The sequence below is a fragment of the Paroedura picta genome, chromosome 5 (genome assembly GCF_049243985.1).
Source record: "Paroedura picta isolate Pp20150507F chromosome 5, Ppicta_v3.0, whole genome shotgun sequence".
In the NCBI taxonomy this organism is placed as follows: Eukaryota; Metazoa; Chordata; class Lepidosauria; order Squamata; family Gekkonidae; genus Paroedura; species Paroedura picta.
In genome coordinates, this window is record NC_135373.1 from 64680173 (window position 1) to 64696700 (window position 16528).

At 40.2% G+C, this 16528-nt stretch overlaps 1 protein-coding gene across 8 annotated transcripts in view; it reads right to left on the bottom strand.

Moving 5' to 3' along the window:
- The window catches only part of PLXNB2 (plexin B2), a 405779-nt gene that overhangs the window by 103823 nt on the left and 285428 nt on the right, over nucleotides 1-16528 (bottom strand). For all 8 annotated transcript variants that reach the window (XM_077338327.1, XM_077338326.1, XM_077338324.1 and 5 more), the window contains 4 exons: nucleotides 15178-15363; nucleotides 14089-14211; nucleotides 9067-9167; nucleotides 3216-3342 (listed from right to left, as the gene is read on the bottom strand). In XM_077338327.1, coding sequence (XP_077194442.1) covers nucleotides 3216-3342; nucleotides 9067-9167; nucleotides 14089-14211; nucleotides 15178-15363 — 537 coding nt within the window. The remainder of the gene's footprint in view (nucleotides 1-3215; nucleotides 3343-9066; nucleotides 9168-14088; nucleotides 14212-15177; nucleotides 15364-16528) is intronic.

The window sequence follows — 16528 nt, forward strand, 5'->3', positions numbered from 1 at the left end:
GCCATTTTCAATAGGAATATAGCTAGCTATACCATGTCACCTATAAATGTTAAATACAGAAATGTCTTCCCCTAAGGATGAAACATTATATAAACACATGGACAGTATTTTATTATCTCACCCTGAAAATCAGTTCAAAAAAAGAAATAATGCCTTGAGTGTGTTTCTACAATTCTTTTCTCTGTAGGTTGTTTCCAGCCAAAGTCCAAAAGCTATTGAGCACAGATGTTATTTAAACTTTTTCGATGTAATTAAAACATGTTAGCCACACAACTACAATGGCCAGAGAACACAGCAGGAGTTGCAAGTCAGGCTTGGAATGAATGGAGAGGCTTGTTTTGAAGGGATAACAAATACAAAGTTTCCTTAAAATACCCATTCAGAGCTGGAGAGATGAAGCAATGCTTTGGCTGCCAGACGACAGAAATAAGTCGGCTGACAAAAGAGTGATGTCTGATGGCTTCCTAAGCCTTAGGAAGTCATGCCAGCCAAGCACTCAAGTGTTTGATGACTGCTTTGATGCAAGGCAACAAGCAGACAGAAGAAGGTGAAAGGAAAAACAACCCACAATGGGTTTCTTGAATTGATCGAACACCCTGAGTTAGCTGCATGTTCTGTTTTTGCAACTGCTCTTTATTTTGAATTTGTTAGCATTTTTTTTACTCAAAGCAGTCTTCTGCTATTATTCATCTGTAAGAATTGTGTGGCCCACTTTCCAAGCTAAGGCAGTTTTCCTTTAGGAAATGCAACATGCCTGTGGTGAATGTATGAACCACGCTGAACAAGCTGCCAGGAAGAGTACACTAGAACTAAAAGGTACAGTTTACCATCTTCTTTTCCCAGGAACACCCGCCCACACACACTTCTTCTCTTTCCCGGACAGGCTCCCCCCCCCCTGCATAAAAAAAACAACAACCCTTTAACATTTTCTTTAATGCTTCACACATTCACATGACCATTAAACCGGTTTGGAAGATCAAATATTTTCCTGAAATATCTATATTTCAAGGATATTAATATTTTCCCTGCTTTGTGGTGTGTAACTTTTTAATATTTGCTTGCTTTGTGGTATGTTTCTTAAAGCTCAAACATCTGGCCTTTAAGTGGTAAATCACTAATACCTTATTTTAAGAACAGGAGTTTTAAAATGCTTTTGACCACATGCCATAAAAGAAAAATCTATTATTCTGGAGGCTGCTTTGTCTCATTATTTCAATTATGCTCTCTTTTCCTATATGATGACTGCAACTACTAAGGACATGTTGCCTCCTGTTAGATATCTCTACATCAAAGCTCTTTGCTCGCATCACCCAAGTCAGAATATGTACTAAACATAACAAATACAACTCATTCTAGATGGTGCCCCTGACCCAAACTTTACTTTGTTTCAAATTCCACAATAGAGGCATAACATGTCAGAGCTGTTTTTACAGGATCTGAACAAGAATGCTGAGAATAATGCTAAAGTACCCATCTATAAGTAGATCAGAATACCTTTATTGACATAACAAAAATTGTAAGCAAGTAGAAAATAGTAGACCTTTAAGCAATTAGAGATTCCATAAAGAGATAGTTGTGGCAGACAGAACCTTAGCTACTGTTACAGTAAATGTTGGGTTATTTCTACCAACTATAGTAGTGTTTTTCAACCTTTTTATCATGGAGGACCCCTTGAAATATTCTTCAGGCTTCAAGGACCCCCAGAAGTGATGTCAAAGCCTGAGCCAAGGGGCTGGACCTCTATGGGCAGAATAAGGCAGCCTCCCTCTGTCAGGAACCTTGAGCCTCGGGGGTGGGGGCAGCTTGCTTTCTGAGTGACCATTTATGCACTGGAGGTCTCATGCCGGATTGCAGGCTGGAGTTTTAGACATGGCAGGTTGTCCCACTTCTTCCTGCACCCACATGGTGAAACATTTGGCCTGGTGCTCCTCATCTGCCCCTGATTTTTGCTCCTGCATGGGAGCTGGGGCAGTGAAGTTCCCAGTGAGTGTCACTTCTTTTTTACTTTTTTTCTGCTGAGGGGAAAAGCCACTGACCCCTTCTAGAAGCCTCTCAGACCCCTGGGGGTCCTTTGACTCCTGCTTGGGAATAACTGACCTATCTGCATCCATGCAGGCATCCCAATTTGCCATATGAATTCATTTCTATATAGTAAAAATATATCCCTACTTGTAACCAGTTATCTTGAAAATATGTGATTAGCTCATGATCCACTCCCAAGCCAAGTCCAAGGAGTTGGTTTTGACTATATGGGAGTGTCTTATCCAAAGGACAATATGTTTCTGCATGGGAATTAAAATCACAAGCACAAGGCCTCCTGTCTGTCCCATCAATCAAAGAAGCTCATTCAGTGGAAACACAAGGGAGGGCCTTTTTAGTGGCATTTTCACAATTATGGAACATCTCTCCAGGGAGGTGACACTTATGATGTTTAGCAGGCAGTTGAAGGTAGTTTTATATGGGACAGCATTTGGATAAATTTATTAGCAGTCCTGTGATTGTAAATGTTGTTTTTTAATATTTTAATACATTTTATTTTGTGATTTATCTATGCTGTAAATTGAGTTCTGTGAAGAAGAAAGGCAGTTGATAAACGATTTAAATAAATAAAATAATTAATCTTCCTTAAGGAAAACAGGTAATCAAGTAGTCATTACATCAAAGTATTTTCTTTAAATATTTTGAAGTAGCTAGGTACATGACCATAACAAATCACACATTTTAAAAAAAATTCCGTGTTTACATCAATTATATATCCATGATATGCACAAAAACTCTACAAGCTCTCTAGGACAGCCTTTCTCAGTTTTTTTTATTGTTGAGAAAGCCCTGAAATGTTCTTCGGGCTTTGAGAATCCATAGAAGTAGTGTGCTTGTGCAGAATATGGTTGGGAAACATAACTGTGTACATGCCCACCTGAGGCCCCTCCCTTTCCCACCCCCTCCTGGCTAATAGTTATATGGGGTGTGGGGAAGCAGGTCAGCATGACCATATGTGATCATATCACCCAATAAATGTTGAACAACATTTTAAAATATATTAACTTCCAGCCATTTCGGAAACCTTTCCAGGACCATCAAGAAACCCCAGGGTTTCATGAAACCCTGGTTGAGGAAGCCTGCTTTAGACTGTGAAAGCATATGTGAGAATACGAACTTATTACTCTTTAAGGTAGCCAAAAGACTCCTGATTATTTTTACAAAATACTGCTTACCTTGCCTGGTACCCTGCGACTCCTGTTTTGAGGATGCGCTCTTGTTATAGTCAAGCAATTGCCATTTGGACTCCAGAGCCAATTATTTGCCCTATCTGATCTTTCACAGTCTTTTTTTCTTGAGCACCTGAAATAATTATAAAAAATTAAAGTTATTCAAAGTATTAAAAATGTTCATCAGTGTTTATTAATCAAAATGCAATAAGAATTCAAAACATATGAATTGACAGAGGAAAGATAAAAAAGAACGTATGTATTTAATATTTCATTTCTTCCCTTTGGTGTACTCATTGTTCTTTATGACAGGATAATTACCTGTGAGCATGTTCAAATGGTAACTATAAATGCACAAATATTTACTTTGAATGCAGTGACAGCATGATCTAATGCTAAAGTAAAAATAAAAACTATGTAATAGAACATTAGCTTGGCTGTTAAGAAGTGATACTGCATCCATGAATTGCAGATCATTTTGCCTGTTCGTGAAACACTGCCCATTCTTTATCATATATCTAGCCTCAGCTTGCCTAAGATGTGTCTGTGGGCTCCTACTTCTTCTACAGAGAAAAAACAATTGCATAGAATTTTGCATAACACCATTGCTAGATGGAAAGTGTACTTCAAAAGTAAAACTTATTACTGAAAAATTATACACTTTCAGACATTATATGCTTAGTGAAATGTCTGCGGAGGCAAGACAGGAAGTATGGATGAATCTATTGTGGGGCCTAAAGCTCCACTGGGACTCCCAAGTAGGGTTTTTAGGGGCTGTGTTTATTTCAGGCCCTCTCTGAAAAATATCCTAAACCACATGACAACTCCTCTGGGCGAAGAGGATTAATTTTCAGAGAGGGCATGCAATAAACATTACACTAGGTTTAAAAGATGGCACTAGCAGTCCCAGTTCTTTTTGACAGATTTTAGTTTCATCTCTTTTGTTCCAGCTAGACAGAACTGTGACTTTCCCAAGGTCACCCAGCTGGCTGCATGTGATGGAATGGGGAATCAAACCTGGTTTTCCATATTAGAATCTGCTACTCTTAACCACTACGCCATGCTACTTGTTCCAGCAATTTGTATCACATGGAAATAGACCAAATGATTCTGGAAAGCCTGAAGGTAACTGTCCTAGTTTCCCTTATACCTGAATATGGACTATTATTAACATATTTACTTGACGGACCAACAGTAGACTTCAGCGTACTTAGATTGGACACTGGAGAAAGCCTGCATAGTTTTGAACTGCTAGCTTCCATGAATTTGGCCAACAGCCTTCTAAGTTCTCTAAGCCACTGACCATCAAAAATTATTATTCTACGAGTTAGTTATGCTTTGAAGAATTTTCTCTTGCCTGTCTTGTGTCTACTGCCAATCAATTTAATGTAGTAAACCCAAATTTGATTGCTATGGGTTGGGAAGGGAAAAACTCTTTCTATACATGTTATTCACATATGCGTAATTCTATGACCTTTTCATAAACTGAAAAGATCAAATTTTTGTTGGGAAAGCGAACTTCCTTTGGATGACTATTTTTGAACTTTTTGAGCTGGACAACTAGAAGGGTAGAGTGAGCAGAGAGTTGAACTGAGTGACTAACTGACCTTGAGCTAGTCAGCTTCTCTCGGTATGATTAACTTCAATTCTGGCAGGGGAGAACCATGTACATGACCTGAGCTCATTTAAAAAACAGCAGGATAAAAAAAGGGCAGACCTATGGTATTCCAAATGAACACGTCTTCATCATCAGGATATATAATATGCTGAAGTATATACACTGATTTTGTAACAACTGCTCAACCAGAAATTAGCAAACTGCTATAGAAGCTAAGCAATTTTAAAGTTACAGTTTAATGTCTAGATTATAGTTAAGGTACTGTAAATACGATATTTATCTAAGCAAAAAAAGAAAAGAAAAGAAAAGGAAAGCCACACAAGTGACACATGTTGATAGGAACCAGGCTCTACAGTCCCTCCCTCCATAGTATCAGCAAACAGTATTCTGATGTAGGTGATCTCAGTTCAGAAATGACTAGGCCCTCTGTTTCTTTAAGATTTCCAGTAAATGTTGATCCTCCATAGGTGCAGTTCTTTTTAGTCCTCTTTGTGAGAGTCCAGGAAAACTATACATGCTGACTTGCTGCTCCAAAGGCAACCAAGCCATCTCAGGAGAATTCTTTTGCTGGGGAGCAGCTTAGTTACTTCAGTGGTCCCCAACCCCCGATCCAGGGACTGGTCCCAGTCCGTGGATCAGTCCGTACCAGGCCGTGGCTCCTCCTCGTCCTCCTCCCCGGCTGCTGCCTTGGGGGCTGCCCTGCCACTCTGCCGCCAGCTCACCTTTGGTGCTCTCCAGCGGCCGCCATGGCTGGGGCTCCCCCTCGGCGTGGCCCTGTGTGGCACTGCATGGCACTGCACAGCTGCTGCTGGCAGCACCACCCCAGCAGGCAGCAGGAAGTCAGGGGTGCCAGCGGGAAAGCAAGTGGAGCAGGGGCTCAGGGAGGGGGAATGTCTCTCGGCAAAATACTACCCCCCCAGGCCTCATTAAATTGTCAAGCGTTGAGCGATTCCCAGTGATAAAAAGGTTGGGGACCACTGACTTACATCACTCTACCAAGTTGCAAGGAGACTATTACCCTACATGAGGTCCCAATGTGTGCAAAACTCATGTTGTTCAACATATGAGTTTTTGACCTGCTCTGCAATGCAGTTCCGCTTGTTCAAATGCACTGCTGTTGCTCTCATCTTTCAATAGTGATATCACAAACCATTTAGTTTCTATCTCCAGGTATTCAGGGAGAGCCCCACATGTATCAAGCCACAGGAAAAAGGGCATGTGGATAAGCAGCACAGTGAGGCTTCATAAACTATGGAAAGAAATTTGCCTTCTCAGGAAGCATATTTAGCAGAAGATAATGTGTTCAGGTGAGTGGGGTGGAATATGTGAGCTGAGTCCACCACTGCTGGAAATGGAACATGGTACTACTACGAGCATAATAATTCAGTATTGGCAAGCTCTGTCCACTTGATCACCACACTTTTTTCTGCCATTCCTCCACATGTGGCATTTTCTTATGTAATATTTAATCAGGAAGTATTTTCAAGATGAATAGCACATGAAGAAGAAGAAGAGTTGGTTCTTATATGCCGCTTTTCCCTACCCGAAGGAGGCTCAAAGCGGCTTACAGTCGCCTTCCCATTCCTCTCCCCACAACAGACACCCTGTGGGGTGGGTGAGGCTGAGAGAGCGCTGATATCACTGCCCGGTCAGAACAGTTTTATCAGTGCCGTGGCGAGCCCAAGGTCACCCAGCTGGTTGCATGTGGGGGAGCGCAGAATCGAACCTGGCATGCCAGATTAGAAGTCCGCACTCCTAACCACTACACCAAACTGAGTCCTATTCCTCTTGAAAATACTTCCTACCCCCATCACAAATAAGAACACCTATAGCTCTTCTTCTAGAAAATGTATCTGTATTATGTTTTCTTTGATATATATCATTCTTGTTTCATGTAAACTGCCCTGAACCTTCGGGGAGCGTGGTATATAAATACCATAATAACTAAATATTATTAAATTAGAAAATATCAAAAGAAGGCATTTGACTGCAAAGGACTGAAAGATTTCATAACTGCAAGGGGGAGGAGATACTAGAAGAAACCCTTCAGAAAAAAAGTTATGGAAAACTTTTCAATATGTGATATGTTCAAGTTTAGATTTTTATCCAAACCTCCCTGCCACCCATTCAAACTCTGCAGTTTGGTGTCACAAAATAGCCCTATATCTGAGGCTGATCTATGTTAGGGGTAGGCTATACCAGATCAGATCACATACATTTATTTCGGTCAGTGACCAGTACAAAATACAAAACAGTAAAACACAATACAAGATTGGTTAAATGTTCCAAAATACTTCATATGTTCAGTAGATCCATCCTAACCCTTATACATATTCAGCCAGGCATTTATATATTTAATTGCTAATCTTGCATATTTGGCAATAATATAGGATAAATTCTTATTTTTATCTGAAAGGAGTTCCTTTAATCTGGCTTGTCTTGAAGTAGCCCTTGTCTTGAAGTAGTGAAGATAGAATATAGCAATCCCTGTTGCAATTGGTTGTAAATACCATGTTTGGCTTCATGTTGAGCTTCTAGACGACTTTACTGCAACAGTTCAAATGTCGAAAAGAGGAAGCAAGATCCCTGAAATTCATCTACTTCCTATAATTAAATAAAGCTTTTTGCACCACTAGAATAAATTTCATATCACAAATCCCATATGCTTTTGCTATGGGGTTAATTAACCTAAAAGTCAGAAGCATGTTGTCCGACATACCTATTCTGTATTACTTATTAAAAATAAGCCTGGAGACATTCAAAAAGTTTTGGTTCAGCAGATTTTAAAGCTTATTTCTGAGGAATATTTTAACCAAGTGGCAACTGTTGTGCCAGAATGCTTCACAGAAAACGCAGGTGAACCTTTCACTGCTGAACATTGACTGAAAAATTATTATGTAGTATTTTTAATACACACACACACACACACACACACTTAGAATTTCAGTGTTGGTTATTTTTGGTTATATTTTCTGTATATTTTCTGTGCCCTGTCTTGGCTTCTGACAAGAGGGGAAACTATTTTAGAGAACTACAGAAAAACATGCACAAAGCTGCACCAACAGTCCAACATGAAAGAAAACTAGAGATTGGATATTCTTTTAATTCCGAACAGCCAATTCAAAATCCCAGGTAAATTGCTTCAAACACAAAAGAAAAACACCTTTTGGCTTTATATCTCCCTTTAACTGTAGTTCATATTTGCAGTCTTGAAATAAAGTGTGATTAAAACATTGTTTTCAGATCCAATATCAGAAATTCCATACAGCTTAAAGTGCCATGTCTTCCATAAGAGGCCCTGGTTTCATGATGTTCTTTTAGAAATCTGTAACCTTAAAAGGCACTATAGTTTTTGTGGCTTGTTGAAAAGAAGACACATGAACAGTTTACATTTTAGTATGCAAGCATTCTGTAAAAGATGTATGGATTTAAACAGCAGGAAGTGTTTCAATGCAATCAAGTTTATGACTTAAACACTTCTTAAAAGTTAATTTCTAGTTCACATGGGTGTTACAATAGGTTTAAAAATACAGGTCTGTGTAAACAATTGAGTGGATTAGGCAAGCAAACATCAGCACTATTCTGTTTTTTTTTTCTTCAAAATAGTTTTGCAGTTTCTACTTCCAGGAAATGTCTACTTCAGGATTTTTACTATTAGGTTCTACCACCATAGACTGATTCGCTAAACTAAATGGAAGATGAAACTGGTCATAAGGCTTGTTTAAAATTGACATACATTCAGAGAAACTGCATTTAGTTCCAACAGAAGATGACTATTTTCTACAGCCCTTTCTACAGTGCACCAATGCAGTGCTCAGCAATGAACACAAACTATGCCCATATAGCCTTAGAAACTCAAATGAACAAAAAAGGAGGAATACTTTCCCCACCCAATTGTTTCTAAGCCTCTTTACCCAGTGGAAGAACTGCATACAAGAATTTTTAGGGTTAACAATGCTGAAATAAGACTGCTTCCAAATAAATGCTAGATGTTCACCAGCTGTGGCTTGGCAACCACTATTTTCATGCAAATTATATACAAACTATACAGATAAAATATGCAAATTAGTTTTTTCCCTGCTGCTCATTATATGTTTATACTGTGGTAATTGGTGATGACGAATTATTCCAATTCTTATATAAATGCTTTAAAGAAATTATTCAGCAACAATATCATGAAAAGAATTAACTTGCATAATATGATATATACCCCTTTACGATATAATATGCAATACTTACTTTCCCTCTGTTACACACCAACCACAGTAAGGATCCTGAGCATTAATACACTGATCACATTTAGAATAAATTTCGCATTCCTGGACAGGCAATCGAAATACCTAGTAATAAAAAACAACAACCATAAAAAGGCTACAGTAGTGATTACAGTAAGAAATGAAACAATGCTATTTTGGGCACTTATACACAATATCAATCTGATATATTCTTTTACTCCCCTTGGATATGGTTGTAGTCCAAGCCAATTCACAGGGACATATCAAGCAATCGTATGCCAACAATGGCTGACATAGCTCAATACTATGCACTTCAATATACAAAAGCTGGACAGGATATCAGACAGAGGTCTTAGCCATTATTTTACATCTAAGATCCTTCAACCAGAAATGCCAGAGACTGAACAGGGTGTTTTGTGTGGAAAGCATGCCTGCTACTGCTGACTCCAAACTATACCTATGAGAACATATGAAGCTGTCTCATTGTTCCATTTATCTACCTAGAATAGACAGTGCAGAATAAATGGTAGTAGCTCTCCAGTGTCTTGGGAAGAGGTCCTTCCTAGCTGAGTTATCTTAAGCTCCTTTAACTGATACCATGAATTGAATGATGGATCTGTGCATATAAAAACTATGTCTTCTGCATTCTTTCTTCTTGTCAGGAACACAAGGAATCATACCTCTAAGAGAAATGACCACAGATCAGCCCTGATCATGTGCAAATCATATGCAGTATAAATTATTTGCATTAATTAGTGCACATTATTTGTGTTATATAATAGCGATCTCCAACCTGCGGGCCGCGGACCACATGTGGTCCGTCGACTAATTGGAGGTGGGCCGTGAAGGACGCCTTCTTCCCCCCCCCCGGCCCTTTACTTCATCCCCCCCAGCCCTTTACAACACACTTCGGGTGTCATTGTCTCCCATCACACCCAGATGGGACTATCTCGTTGCAGAGAAACAAGTTCAGGGTTCCCATTGATTTGTCATTGTCATGAGTTAAAATGTCCATGAAAATAAAATGTTTCCTATGTTCATTGTTGTGGCGTGTCTGTATCTTATTTTGAAGGGATGTTTAAACATTACCATAGCGATCAGAGAGCGTTAGGACAGTGGTTGAGAGTAGAGGAGTAAACTACCCTCCACCGGGCTTCAGTAAAATTGTCAAGTGTTGAGTGGTCCCCAGTGATAAAAAGGTTGGGGGCCACTGTTATATAACACGGCTTTTAAACTTCTTTGCTACACTCCTAATCTGCAATTCAGATATTCAACTTTGATGAAGGATTTTGGGAGTTGAGTATAATAGTTAATTGGAAGAGCTAAGATTTGGGACTATTTGTAAAGATTATCCATGCTCCTTTTAGAAAGGCCGGTAGCAAGTTTTATCATAAGGTGGGTAAGCCCAGAAATGTTGACATTTTTAAAAAAAAACAGACATGCAGGATGGGACTTCTTACAATTATAATATTTTGAACTTGCCGTGTTATATTCCAGCTATGAATCTCGTTACTGCTAGGACTGGTTTAAGGGCTACTACACTATAAATATACATTTTCCCCAAGAGGACTAGATTACCTATATTAATCAATAGATGCCCAGAAACTTCCAAAACTGTACATACATGTAATTCTCTTGCACATACATTCTCAAGGATAGATACCGTATTTGCCGGCATATAAGACCACTGGGTGTATAAGACGACCCCCCAACATTTCCACTCAAAATATAGAGTTTGTCACCATTGTATGGCTGCAGCGCGACCGCAGCGCTTCCGGCCCGCCCCTGCATCTCCCTGTGACCGGCACTAGTGCTCAAGTGTGCATGTGTGAGCTCTGCGTAGACAAGGGGAGGGCTGGAGCGCCGCTGCTTCCCGCCAAGCAGAAAGGGCCGGTCATGCCGAAAAGGCTGGCACCTCTGTCTCACTGCTGATGCTTGCCACAGCCACGGTGATGACCCGCTGCGGCCACGCTGGATACCATGCAATACAGGATGGTATGTAGAATGAGGTGGGCGAGCATCGGGAGGCCACTATGGGCACCGGACGGGCATCAGAAGGCCACTATGGGCACCAGGCAGGCATCAGGAGGCCACAATGGGCACCGGGCGGGCATCAGAAGGCCCCTATGGGCAGCTATGTCTATCCCAACTGAAGTGCACCCGGCGTATAGGATGACCCCCCTACTTGGAGACATGTTTTTCAGGGGGGGAAAGTAGTCTTATATGCCAGCAAATAGGGTATATCTGTTTATATCCCATAAGGCCTAAAATCCTAAAAATATAGACATTAATATTCTTTCATAACTACTCAACACGATTAAAACTCTGTAATATTATTCTCCTTCAGTGGAAATACATTCATGAATATAATTAAATATAAAACATTGTTCTCTGTGATAAGATAAAAAACTCACTTCATTATTCTAGCAATTAGAACCCTGTCAGATGGAGCACACAATAATGCACAGTTTGGTGTAGTGGTTAGGAGTGCGGACTTCTAGTCTGGTGAGCCGGGTTTGATTTTGCACTCCCCCACAAGCAGCCAGCTGGGTGACCTTGGGCTCGCCACGGCACTGATAAGACTGTTCTGACCGAGCAGTGATATCAGGGCTCTCTCAGCCTCATCCACCTCACAGGGTGTCTGTTGTGGGGAGAGGAAAGGGAAGGTGACTGTAAGCCGCTTTGAGTCTCCTTCGGGTAGAGAAAAGCGGCTTATAAGAACCAACTCTTCTTCTTCTTCTACAAATAAGTGGATGATTCTTAAATGATGTTCTGCATTTGGGCAAGAAGTTGGAGGAATCTTAGCAACAGATGCCAGCAAGAATAATGGCTACTGTATGCTACTTTATTTACCAATGGGAATAATACTAACTTTTAGAGCTCCCACACATCTGCTTATGCATCACATGATACAGAAATGACAGATGCTTCAGGGAGATATTTCTCAATCTCTGCATGATATCTGGGAACATGGTATCTGAGTGAACTTCAAAAGATATTTGCTCCAGACAACCAACTGCTTGCTTATTGAAGACACAAATGGAAAAGCTAGAAAAGGAACCTGGAAGATTCCTTCCCATCTCTGTTTGCCCACCAGCTCCATAGTAGGGTTGTGCGATTCGGCTGGTTCGGCGGCCGTTCCCTCCGGGCGCAGCCAGCGCCACTCCGCGCGGGGGGGAGGGCGGTGCCGGCAGCGGCGTGACAGCGGGCGCAACCACGCAGGCACGCCTGCGTGGTTGCGCCTGCTGTCACGCCGCTGCCGGCACCGCCCTCCCCCCCGCGCGGAGTGGCGCTGGCTGCGCCCGGAGGGAACGGCCGCCGAACCAGCCGAATCGCACAACCCTACTCCATAGTAATTTTATCCAGTCCTATTTCCTAGGAATAGGACTTGCTGCTGCACACAGTACTCTTAATGTTCTTGCAACAAGTAATTGCAATTTTGGTTGCAAGAAGCATCTCATGCTCAAGTAGTAACTGACATTTACAGATGAACAAACAGAACTCAAATTGCACAATTACTGTTAATTGCACTGTGGTTCAGTGTACAGGATTTAGAAAATGAGTTCATACAGACCATCCAGATCATCAGCAAGTTGGTATCACTCTGAAGAACTTCTCCACTGTATGTCCATTAACACCTTTAAGACCAACAAAGATTTATTCAAGGTGTGAGCTTTCAAGTGCATGCACTCGTCCTCAGACTAAGAACTCCCGGCAGCCAACAAGGGGTGTGGGGTGTGTGGACGGGAGTTCTTAGTCTGAGGAAGAGTGCTTGCATTCTCACACCTTGAATAAATCTTTGTTGGTCTTAAAGGTGCTACTGGACTCTGGTTTTATTGTGCTACTTCAGACCAACACGGCTACCCATTTGAATTTCTCAACTGTATGGTTAGCTTCAGGATTTAAAAAAAAACTATAATTTTATTTATTCTTGTATTTTGATCTTGCTTGTCAACTAAAACTATTTTGCCATGGTTCGAAAAAAACCGCATATTGCAGAGTAACAGTTTTGCCAGAAAGCATTATTCTTCTCTTAACAGGACACTAGCCAGCATCAGAAAGGGAATATCCCAATGAAGGACAGGTAATATTTCCTCCATAGTAGCCACAGTATTTTTCTTTCTTTTGGAATTGGGAGAGGTGAGATTACAGCGCAGGACAATGGATAAACACTGGATGGTTGGCCTGAAGTTACATCAGAAAACACTGGCCACTCTGTCCAACTCTGCCAAGCGAAAACTTCTACTGAGGGTTGTCCTGTATGACTCCCCACCCTTATGTTCCATATGAGAGACAAAATATTATGGGCAATTTTAATATTTAATCCTGTATTTTAATGCTTAACTGTAATATGTAATATTAATTTAAATTGTATTATATGTTTTGTCATTTATATGTGTTTTTATTACTGTAATCTGCCCTGAGTTTCCAAAGATAGGATGAAATATAGATTCAAAAATAAATAAATAAATGTAGGTAACCCCAGAAGTGGTATATTACCTGAGTTGAATGGAGGTAATAATGCCACTGATGACCCACTTGGACTAGCTAGCTGTCCTCCTAGAACGCTACTTGAAGTTGATATGCTGGCTGTAAACTTTTCTGGAAAATCCGACCTGGTCCAGGTATTTATGACTATGATTCTATGTTGATAGTTCAGAAAGCTAATACTATTAGAATCATTAGTAAAGGTAAAGGTATCTCCTGTGCAAGCACCGGGTCATGTCTGACCCTTGGGGTGACGCCCTCTAGCATTTTCATGGCAGACTCAATACAGAGTGGTTTGCCAGTGCCTTCCCCAGTCATTACCGTTTACCCCCAGCAAGCTGGGTACTCATTTTACTGACCTCGGAAGAATGGAAGGCTGAGTCAACCTTGAGCCGGCTGCTGGGATTGAACTCCCAGCCTCATGGGCAGAGGTTCAGACAGCATGTCTGCTGACTTACCACTCTGCGCCACAAGAGGCTCTATTAGATTCATTATTGTTAACAAATAAACAAAACAAATACATTAAAAAAAACTATACCTTGTTTGCAGTCATCACATACAAGTGCTCTTGGGGAGCATCAAGAACAAGATCCTTCTTAATAGCTTGGTTCTTTTCAAGCACACCGCCACCATATTCCTTTGCAGGATTAGACAGAAATATCTGAAATCACAGATAATTGTCATGTTAGCTACTTATATATTGAACAGAAAAGAAGTGTTAATTTGAAAGCAATATATTTATTTAAAAATTAGCAATTTCTAGAAATTACTAGGATAGGATGAGAAAAGTCATATTCTTCATAACATTACTGGAGTTTCAAAATGTTATCAAAACAAGATTCCCAGTTTCTATTTCTCATGCCTTGTAGGCAAATATTTTAATCATTTTCTGCATGTGTTATAATAGTAACGATGCAGACCCAACCATCCTCCAAGAAGTCTTCCTCCAAAAGAACAGCCACTAGAGCTGGAGAAAGATGTCATAACTTAAATCCTTTGTGTATTACCAAATTTATTTGCAATCTCAGAATAGTTTTAAAGTTTTTGATCTCTACATTATGTATCAAGTACTTATTAAGAACTTGGATTCCAGAATCTTTGGCATCAATTCAAAGGCATTCTACTGTAGTATCAAAGAGTTGGAAGGGGCCATGCAGGCCATCTAAATCCAACCCCCTGCTCAATACAGGATCAGCCTGAAGTATCCATGATACGTATTTGTCTAGCTGCCGCTTAAAGATTGCCAGTGAGGTAGAGCTCACAACCTCCTTAGCTTTGCATAACTTTTGATATTTATTTATTTTATTATTATATTTATATACCACCCTCCCCCGAGGCTCAGGGCGGTTTACATAAAACAGTGAACAACATGACATCAATCTAAGAGATCAGAAATATGTCCTGGCCTCACACACTTCCCTTTGAATGTCCCACTTCCAAATGGCTTGTTTAAAACCTAATTTTTAACATCTAACTTGCAGTTAATTATAGTTAACATTTCCAGGAAGATTGGTGCTCCAACTAGAATGCTGTGGGGGAGGGGATTCCCAGCCAGGGTGCTGATTCTTTACAATCATAACATTAAATATTCTGAAAATATTCTAAGTTTTAAACATTAAAGCATTACCTTGAGTATTCTGCCATCAGAAGTTCCCACAAATGCCACAGTATGCTCATTTTCTACAGCAAACGTCACAGCAGTTAACTTAACACCTTCCTTTTTCAACAAAGGTTCAGCTGTAATTCCCTCTTTGCTTCCCAGAGGGTACGGTAAGTGTTCAGAACCACATGGGAAAGTTTTGCTAAGAAGATCCTGAGAAATTAGGTAAGGGAACAAACATAAAGGTTAAGACAGGTAATTTCCAACTCTGATCCTGTGGCTTGGCAGAAATAACAGCCCCATTTTTCAACAATTCTGCCCCCTTTTCAAGAAATTAGATCATATTTTACAGTGGCACTGTCTACGAAGCATTTAGGTTTTTGAAAACATACTCTGTGGGTGCTGCCATCTTGGATCATAGAGATCTATACCCAGTAATGTCCATCTCACTGAAGATGGAAGCAAAGTAAAAAAGACTCACTGTGGGACAACTACACTGTTTCTTATATAATGCTGCTGCATTGCCATTGATATTAGCATCTTTGGTCTACAAAAAGATGCTTATTTCAGTGGAAACACACATCTGGTGTGGAATGGAAGAGTAGACCCTTGGGAAAATATCTGAGACAGTCACTGCTTAGGATAACCGAAAAATTAATGGAAACTTGAAATAATCAGAGTACTGTTTGTTGATTTATTTATTTATTTATTTAAAGGAGGGGGAACTGAAACAAAATATGCTCAGCTCCATTGAAAATAATGTGCTTTATGTTATGCACTGCATAATTCTAGTTGCTGTCATAGTAAAAGAGATTGCTGAAGAATCTCTCATGAAGGGGTCTTTATATGTTCAATCTGGGGGCCTCAAAACCTCTGGTCTCCCCGACCCACAGTTTGCAACTGATGCAGGGCTCTAGCAAAGCTACATGCCTGAAATTTGCAGTCCCCATATTAAACATTGTAATGAAACACAAGACTCACTGGAAAAGACAATAATGCTAGAAAAAGCTGAGTGTAGCAGGAAAACAGAAGACCCAACATGAGATGGATTGACTTAGTACAGGAAGTGACAGCCTTCAGTTTGCAAGCCATTAGTGATAGGACATTTGGGAAGTCATTAATTCATAGGGTTGCCATAATTTGGAAGTGACTTAATAACATATGACAACACCCATGCAATGTTTTGTTGGCCATTTAAAAGTACTTTACTGCTTGCAGAATTCATAAAGAACTTAAATTCCTGCCATTTCTTCCCTAAGTTGCTTTTTCAAATATTTAGGGTCCAATTCACCATGACACAGCTACTCCAGCCTTCTGACAGTTTAAAATAATCAAATTAAAGGAGGCAAATTTGAACAGCTGATGTGCTCTCCAGTGC